The following is a 9,544-nucleotide window of genomic DNA, read 5'->3' on the forward strand; positions in this document are numbered from 1 at the left end:
CTAGCATGTTTTGTTTTGTGGAAGACAAGATTACGTGCCTTAATATGATCTTAACTCTTTGCAGTTGTTCCACTGTTTACTAAACAATCATATTGTCATCCTCTCCATAACCAGATGTGGAATTTAAGAGAACGGGTGATTTCTGAGTTGTAACTGGATCTGTAAGATGTTGTGCCTGAAATATCTGAAGTATAGGGTAGGCTACACATGCCATGAAAGAGCTACATGTTTTAATATTTTGCAGCTTCCTAATGCACTAAATTCAAACAAGTGTGGAAAAGATACTAAGGAAACTGATCTGTCAATGAAAGCGTGGACCAAGGTCACTCAGTTGACTTTTAAATATTGTGACGCTGTCCAATTTCGCTATTTCCCAATTACCTTCAAGAGTAAAATTATTAAAATATTTGATCAAATTATTGCAGTCCTTATGACACTAACTTTACAACCTTCTGTTATATGATAGAGATTTCGCCCATTGTAAAAGAAGAGTCATTGCCTGCTACCAAGATGAGAGCCGTTGTAGCCAACATCTCTTCCTTACCTGTAAATGCGGCATTGTCTCGACCACCACCACGAGTTCAGATGGCACCTCCTCCACTATCCCTTGAATCAGCAAATGATCTCTCAATTGGTTCAGAAAATCAACTTGAGGCCTTTCTGGATGGCACATTGTCATCTGGTGCCAATATTCCTCAAGTGGCAGTCAGCCAAGAGGGCTCAGACTCTCTTCCTGTAATGGAGGATCTTCCAAATGATCTACTGAATACACCCAGCATTCTGGACCAGCAACATTCTGCCATGGACACATGTGATATGCATTTCAATGCAGAAAATTCTTGCCTGAACTTGGACCTCCCAGACACTAATTTGGACAATATGGATTGGCTGGATCTGACGATGCCGGCTTCCACTACGGGACTCACTCCCATTAATAGTGCTGCTCCTAGTGTGTTTTCCACTGATTTTCTGGATGGTCATGATCTTCAGCTACATTGGGAGTAATACAACCAGGCTCCTGATGGCAGCCAAACAAAATCTATATGCTCTTAGTGTTGTGTGTCAGTCGTCTAGTAATAGTTAATACTCTAATGTAGTAACAAAACAAGCCAAGTTGAGATTCTCTGGTCCAGTCCACTTTATTGTCTCTAGATAGAAGAGTGGGCAGTGACAAAATGTGATGATTCAGGGCAAACTGACAATCCTACAGTCTGGCCATTTTGAGGCTTTGTATTTTTATGTAATGTTTTATCCGGTGTCAGTGGCAATTACTGTTCTGTTGAAATGAAGATTGAAATTGAAGAGAATTTCTTCTTCATGGAAGCGGACTTTCCCGTAGGGTGGCCTGAGCCAAAATGCATGGTATTGTGAAGTTTATTACACTGGCTGGTTCAGTGACTTCTTTTTATCAGTCTGGGTGAACTATTCCATTCTTTCGAATGCAGAAATGTTTTTGACTAGTTCATCATTTCCTACTTTGTACGTTTTGTTTCAGTGCTCTTTTCATCCATGTTTTCATCCATTTTATTACACTAAAGTGATGTGACTGCCCGGGTCCAGGGCAAAAACCATCCAGCTTATAATGACCACTGATTCAGAACCTGTGGTAAATTTTGGATGTAATTGGATCACTGTTAGTTCTGAAAAACCATGTGTGAACCAAATGTCAGCCAGAAGCTTTTCTCTTATTTCAGGCAAGTAACTTTTTTTTTGGAATCTGTACATTTCAGTACTGATTAATAAGCCTGTAGTACATTGTCTGTTAACAATCCGCCTGTCAATTTTCGTATTTGATTGTCTCCTTCATTGTACAAAGATGGACAAGAGGCTGGACACTCTAACAGTTAAACCAAGCCTCAAAGTGAAGAATGATCAAGATAAGTTATTCCAATGCCAAACATGTTCCCATGCCTGTTTTTTTTTTTTGTTAAATTTAGATCTGATCCTTTAGTTGAGCAGGAAAAAGGGTTTAACTTGTGCATTTTTTTAAAATGTAAAACTGAGCCCATTTAATTATTTTTGGAGGCTGTTCCAAACTGCACCAATTATGAGAGAATGCAACAGTGCTAACATGTATATTCTTTCATAATTTGCAAAGTACCAGCGCAGAGTTTGAAATACTAGCTTTTAAAGGGTCATTTCTTAAAATAATGTTAAAAGAGCTGTGTTCAGTCGTTTACAAATTTAAGGTATTGAAACACTTCATGTTACTGCTGTGATATCCCCTGATCAAGCTGCTTCCTGGTTCTGCTCCTTCCTCAAAAAAAGGACTTACCAAACACTTAATGAATAGAAACAGTTTAATGATGAAATGTGATATAATATTATGAAATGTGATGTGTCCTTTTTAAAGGGAATGATTTTGCTTACCAACCAAAGGGTTTAAAGTACAGAAAGTGAAGATTTTTATTCAAAGAAAGACAGCAGTTTTAAAATTCAAGCAGGGCTAAGCATTTTGAGAAGGAAATTGAATTGTCTATATTTTACAAAAGTGAATTAATACATTAGTACAAAGAATGTATAAATTGAACAGAAATCATTGCCTTTACAGTGCAGATATCTATAAGCCATTCATCTTCAGATGAATCAGCACATACCAGACTATGAATGGTTAATTGATGCTATGCTGTTCCAATCTACCGTCAATAATGATTTAATCTGATGGTTAATTTTAGATAATGTGAGATAGTTTGGTCTTCTGAGATGTGGTGCAATCCAGTTTTAAAAAAAAAAATCACATTCGGAGTTTGAATGTATTTGTCTTTTAAAGTTACTTAACTATGGATATTCCCTGACGGAGCCCAATCAATTTGTTTGCAGTGAGGTGATCGCTGAAGGATTGTTGATTAGGCCCATTGTTGAATATTTATTACAGTCCACTTTGTGGTTTTTGATGGAATTTTGGTGAAACAAAGTATCACAGAGCAGACTGAAAGCCAAATGTTTCCAAGAATGTCTTATCAAATTAACATTGATTACATAATGGGCTTTTGTGTGTATTTCTGCGCAGCCATTGAGAATTAAGGTCAACAATGTGCCAAAAGCCAATATTTCAGAAATAGGAACAGCTACAAAAAAAACCCAACAGCACCAAGGTATTATGGTAGCTGATAGTCTTTTCTCATTTTTCTCAGTTTCCAACTTGCGTGGAAGTTTATTTCAACCTTGGGAGAGTGCAAATTAATTTCACATTGAGAAAGTGTATGGAGCCTTGCTGATAGATGGACACGTTTGGGGTGAATTTTGTCGAGTGGTTCATAATCCCGATATTGGCTCCATTGAGGGTCAGGAACCCAGAAGTGACTTTGGCAGGATGTCAGGCACAAAAAGGTTTTACTTTTTTTCTGTAGCAGTGTTTAGCCAAAGGAACACCAGCGCAGCACCTTGGGTGCTTCCTCAGTAGAGCTGCAGCAACAGCCTAGATTAGTGGAGACATCCATTTCCATCATCTGGCTCATTATCAGGCTTTCTGCTTGAGGAGATCCGTTTTCCTGCTGACAAATTAATAAAATACTCCAAATGTTTTGTATCTCAATATTTCCTTTGTATCTACTCACAGGCTCCTGTCCCAGGTGCAGACAATTCCAACCGCTGTTCAAAATAAGGACATAGAGAAAAGTACTTTTGGGACTAAACCTGTCACAAACCGAGCCTGACACAATTCCCTAGACATTTGCACACTTTCCCCTTGTCTCCAAATTCATTTCCATGGGTCTGGAAAAATGTGGCGCATCACATCGGAATAGATAGCATTTATTTGGATATCTACAGTAGGTGCCAGTAACTACACAAGAATACTTACAAATTTACCTTTGCCTGCTAAAAGACAGCAATTTCCACAGACTCAAAGAATAGTTCTTTTTTTAAAAAAGAAATATGAAGGGATCTTATATTTTTGTGCCAGAATATATTTTCTAGTTGTTGATGGATTAATTTCCCAAATTCAGTGACATTAAAAAGGTCATAAAGTCAGTTTATTTTGGAGTTATGAATGGCCCTTTGTTTGAAAGAGGTAGAGTGTTTAATTATTTGTAAAAATGAAGAATAAGAGCAGACTGTCTATTTCTAAATTAGACTACCCAACAATAAATCCAAAACAGTAGAAATCTGATTAGATTCTCGTTGCTAATTGTTGATTTTTGTGAATAAGGCAGTTTCAGTCATTGAACTGCATTGAAATATAACTTTTGCCAAATGGAAGCCAATAATGAAAAATAAACCTTCACGTGATAAATGGAATGAAGTATATATTTTGCGAAGTAACTGTGTTGGTTTCAGAATTGTATGTTTGGGGAAATCAAGGGGTATAGATTTGCCTATGATCCTGGAATGTAAACTTTTGATAATCGAATGGTTACCAAAGAGAGAAATTTAGTTTTATTCCTGAGTAAGTTATGAGTATGCCTCCGCAGTAGATCACCTTTTAAAGTCAACATTAATGGCAAGTTTACATTTTGTAGGAGATGCTTTTCAGGGCCTTGTGTGTCTTGGCATCTCAATTTCTTTTGGTGACAAGACTCCAAAATCTTGTACATTTTACCACAGATTATTTCGTAAAGCATTTGGGGGTCCAGGAAGAATGTAATGTGTGTTGTTCTTCTATATCAAACCATGATGCCTTTGTAATAACTATTTGCACCTGTGAGAAATTCCATATCATGTTCAAATACCATTTGTTTTGCACATTTGTATATATGTAATGCATATTTTTTATATGTGTGAGTACATTTATCTGCAAAAGCCTTGTAAATATTAGCAATGTTGTAGTTACTGATGATATGTATCTCAGCAATTTTGCATTACTGCTGTGTTTCAATAAAATGTTCATGTCCTGTGATTTTTCATTCTGGTACAAATCTCAGGTCTGCCTTAGATAATTTCTCTTTGAGTAGGATGGATTACCCCCACATTTTACTTAGCGATCAATTAGTCAATTGCAGAGTTTCTGAGAGTTGATCTCAGCACCTTCCTGTTCCCTTACCACATGCAGGTTGATCCGTCATGTTGCTACAACATCCTGTTCAGGAAGCTATATGGCTGGAAAAAACAGCGTGCTCCTTACAGGCTTTGACAGCTTGTTACAACCGGATTTCAGTTTGGTCCTAATGGACCATGATTGCAGGGTACAGTCATTTTTGTGGTAGTGATGCAAACAAATAAATGAAATATTCCAGAGAAACACAGGAGGCTATTCAGCCCATCATGTCCATGTAGATGCAACACCAATTCAGCCAGTTCCACTCTTGTCCCCATTCTTTGTAGAGCTGCAGATTTCAGATCCTAATCTAAAGGTCCATGCAGGACAGAAAAATTTCCAAGGATCTCTGTCATGCCCCACCTCCAACATCTGAGCGACATAAGCCAACCAGGGGCCCCTGAAACAAATTGCAACCAGAGAGAGAGAGATCTTCTGTATCTCAACACGTGAAAGCAGACAATAATATTCTGGATGTTTCAAAGGCCTACTTTTTGGTTATGTCAAAGGCAGAACGATGTCTCACACCACAGAGTGAAGCAGTAATTGAGGCATGAAGCTGGACCAGCTAAAAAAAGAACTGAAAATGAATTTCTTTTAAATGTAACAGGTTTTGTTGCGTTTTTCAGAAATGATCCTGATTTCCCTCATTTGTCAATTACTACAGTATAATCCACCAGCAAGCATTAGTAAGTTACAAAATTTTCTTGTGTAATGAAAATTAAGATTGTAAATTTGTTTCAAGCAAGAGCCTTTCAACTGGATTCCTTGTTTGATTACCTCAATGCTACCTCCAGTGAGCTAATCCTCCATGCTGCTGTGAGATAGGGAAGTCAAGGGAAAAGTCCTGCAAAGATTGAGTTCAGATGCCTGAAATTATCATGTTTCTTAAGATTAAGAAAAAGCATGCAGTGAGCTATCAAATAATGTAAGATTGCTTAACTTTGCGTTCATTACAAACATTAAAATCAAAACTGAATGATCTGACCTGTGAACTGCAGGGAAGGACAGACTTGGCAACTTAGGGTAGCACGGTGGCTCAGTGGTTAGCACTGCTGCCTCAGGTGTGATTCTACCCTCGGGTGACTGTCTGTGGGGAGTTTGCATGTTCTCCCTGTGTCTGCATGGGTTTCCTCCAGGTGCTCCGGTTTCCTCTCTGTCCAAAAATGTGCAGGCTAGGTGGATTGGTCTTGAAAAATTGCCCATAGTGTTGCGGGATGTGTAAATTAGGTGGGTTATAGGAGGATGGGTCTGGGAGGGATTCTGAGGGTTGGTGTGGATTTGTTGGGCCAAAGGGCCTGTTTCCACACTGTAGGGATTCCATGATGATAAAATGGTCAGTGCAGTGACTGCATTCAGATTGAAACTGAAACTGGGACTGTGGTCACCCAGTTTTAAAAAAAAAAATCACTGCCAACACTTCAAGTCTGGAGAAAAGACCATGATAAAGAAAAATGTCCCAGAAAACTTGTATACACACCTGAGGAAGTTAGAAACTAATTGAACAGGCAATTTCAAGAATTAGCATTGATGGAACAAATAATCATGTTAGTCAAATCGTGGAGATGTATCAAATTCCATCAGGTGTTTGATACAAAGCAGTGGATATGGAGATAATGACTACAAATCAGATCATGGGAGTGATTTTTGGGTACTCTTTTCGATCACCCTGTGCTTTTAAAGTGAAAGCTTATCTTGGCTCTACATTCTTGTGAGACTGTTTTCCCAAACAAAGGTAATCAAATACAAGCATTGCATCCTCATAGATGTGTACAACTTGTAGACTCAAACAACGACTCCGCCTTTGGCAGCTAATGTGCAGTAGGTGTCATGTTATGAGTTGGTGAATGGAGGATAAAATAAATAAGCATATATACTCAGTTTCTGATTTATATAGCATTAAAAAAAAACTTCATATTTTCTTAGGGATAGATCTTCTGTTTCATTTAAGATTAATGTCTGAATTTAAACAGATTGGAGACCACTGGTCAGGCTTAATAGCCTAAACCAGACATAACACTCAAAGCTTAGGTTTTACTGTTCAGTGAAAGTGCTGACAGGATGCTATAGAATCAAAGGTGCAATCTTTTGCATTAGATGTGAAAGCCCTTAATCTTCTCTTTCAGGTAAATTTAAAAACAATGACACTTTGTTCAACACTTATCACAATCAATCAACATCATTAAAACAGATTATCTGGCTGTTAACTATAGTTGTATGAACATTTGTTAAACACAATTTGGCTGCTGCATTTCCAAAGGGGTAATAGAAAGGTGCAGAAGTAATACTTTCTGGCCCAAATAAATGGGAACAATAGTTGGTCATGATTCTGATCTAGTAATCCAGAGGCCTGGGCTAACTTTCCAGAGAAGAGTTTAAATCTACCAGTGGGACATTTGAATTAATAAATCTGCTGTTGACAATGGTGACACACTGTTGACATCAGACAAGATTAAAAAAAGACAAGCCCAGTAAATCCTCATTACTAATGTGCCAAAATAGGGAGAGCTGCTCCGTAGGTTTTGCATACAGCAACTAGACCACTTAGTCATATCCACAGATTTGAACCTCAGATTCTATATTGGGACTCCTCAATTACCATTTCTGCATGTGTGGGGTCCCACAAGCAGGACAATATCAATCTGAGCACAGGGCATATAGCCAGAAGGAAGTGGCTTAGAGTCGTCATCAACTCTAGACCCTACTAAATCTTTCAGCAACAGGTCAAACCTGGGAAAGGAAACCTGCTGCTGATTTCCACATTGTTCTTCCCCCAACAGTTTCAAGTGACGTTGAATGTGAAGGAAGGAAGAAACAAACTGAGGAGGGTGGATAACGAACTCTGGCTGGGAAAGCTTCAATGTCCAACATTGAGATTCATAACATGAATGTGAACCAATCCATTTCAGTAGGTGGCCAATCACCACATTCCCAGGGCAATAAATAACTTTGCTAACTATGTCCACATCCCATGAATGAATAAGACATGCCTTACCATCCAGACTTTGCTGTTTTGGCTGGTTCAAAGCTTTGTGAGCCATTTCAACGCACAATGCACATTTGTTAAGAATGGCAGTACAGAATAACAAGAATTAACGAGTCAAAGTTGAAAGGAAAACAAAGGTGCAAATGTCAAAACAGCTCAATTGACTGGCTGCCATTTCTCCACTTCTTCCCAAAATCCTACTTAACAGTTGAAAGATATTTGATGAGGTTGTCGCAATTGAAGTGTGGCCTTCTATTTCATTATTAAACCAATCCCACGGAATCAGGTTTCAGGTTGCAACCTACTGACTGCCACTGGGTATGCTGCAGGTGTGCTTACAAAGGTAGACTTTGCATCTGCCACTCAGATGACAACCCTGAATAAAGCTGCTCATCTGGTCACTACTAGACAGGTGTGCAACAGGTACCTAGGTACGTAAAAATCAATCAACTAACTGCTTCCTTTCATTCACAACACTGGACATTCCATAACTGCACTAGGTCCAATTTTTGTCACTGGTTGGTGCCATTCTTCAATATTAGGAGTCATTAATTCTTTTTATTCACGCACAGGCACGTACCTACTGTCCTTGTCCTTCAAGATGGGAACATGAGTTTGGTAGGTGCTGTCTAGGGAGCCTTGGTGAATTTCTGCAGTGCATCTTTTAGATAATGATCAGTAGCAACAGTGTGCACTGATTGTGGACGAACTAAATGTGGATGTGGTGCCAGTCAAACAGGTGTGCGTGCACCAGATGGTGTTAAGTTTCTGTTTGAACTGCACCCATCCAGTCAAGTGGAAAGCTGGTGGACAGGCTCTGGGGAGTCAGGAGTTGGTGTACTTGCTACAGAATTCCTAGAATTTGACTTGCTGTTGTAACCAAAGTACTTATTCCAGTATCTGGTCAATGGTAATTCTCCTGGATGTCGATTGTGGGGGAATTCAATGATAGTTATATTATTACATGTGAAGGGACAAATGGTTAGATTCTCTTGTTGGAGATGCACGTTGCCTGGCACAAATGTTACTTGCCCCTATTAAAGGTTATGGGGAAAAGCCAGGAAAGTGAAGTTGAAGATTACCACATCAGCAGTGATCACTTGAATGACAGAGTAGACTCAATGGGCCAAATGGCCGACTTCTGTTATTACAGTTAATTTTGGGAAGGTTTGTCATTTAAATCTACCCTCCACCCTATTACAGACTCTCCCTTTTGCTTTTGCTCCACTCCATCGCACCTTTCTTTCACGTGCTCAAAACTCATTACATCTTACTTTTCCCAGCTCTGATGAATAGTCATTGACAAAATACAAACTTTGCTTCTCACTTAGCTTATCCAGTGGAGTCCGTGCAGTATTTTCCACATTCTCCTGTTTTTGTTCCAAACTTCCAGCAACTAGGAGTATTTTACTTGTGCAAGATATTTTCACTTCAGTCTGCTGATTCAGGGAGAAAGAGGGGAGGGAGTACAGCTATAGACTATCAACATGAACCTTCTGACATTCCAGCCTGCATCATTCCATCAAAACGTGAAGATAAAACAACTGTAAAATTGTTTTAAGACTGACAAAAACACACAAAGG

General features: G+C 38.8%; 1 protein-coding gene across 5 annotated transcripts in view; it reads left to right on the forward strand.

Annotated features, from left to right (window-relative positions):
* Positions 1-4,837, forward strand: part of mrtfba (myocardin related transcription factor Ba) — a 242,285-nt gene extending 237,448 nt beyond the window's left edge. For all 5 annotated transcript variants that reach the window (XM_048609802.1, XM_048609801.1, XM_048609803.1 and 2 more), the window contains one exon: positions 467-4,837. In XM_048609802.1, coding sequence (XP_048465759.1) covers positions 467-1,005 — 539 coding nt within the window. In that variant the 3' untranslated portion in view covers positions 1,006-4,837. The remainder of the gene's footprint in view (positions 1-466) is intronic.
* Positions 4,838-9,544: the final 4,707 nt, after the last annotated feature.

This window comes from Rhincodon typus, chromosome 21 (genome assembly GCF_021869965.1).
Source record: "Rhincodon typus isolate 14 chromosome 21, sRhiTyp1.1, whole genome shotgun sequence".
Classification (NCBI taxonomy): Eukaryota; Metazoa; Chordata; class Chondrichthyes; order Orectolobiformes; family Rhincodontidae; genus Rhincodon; species Rhincodon typus.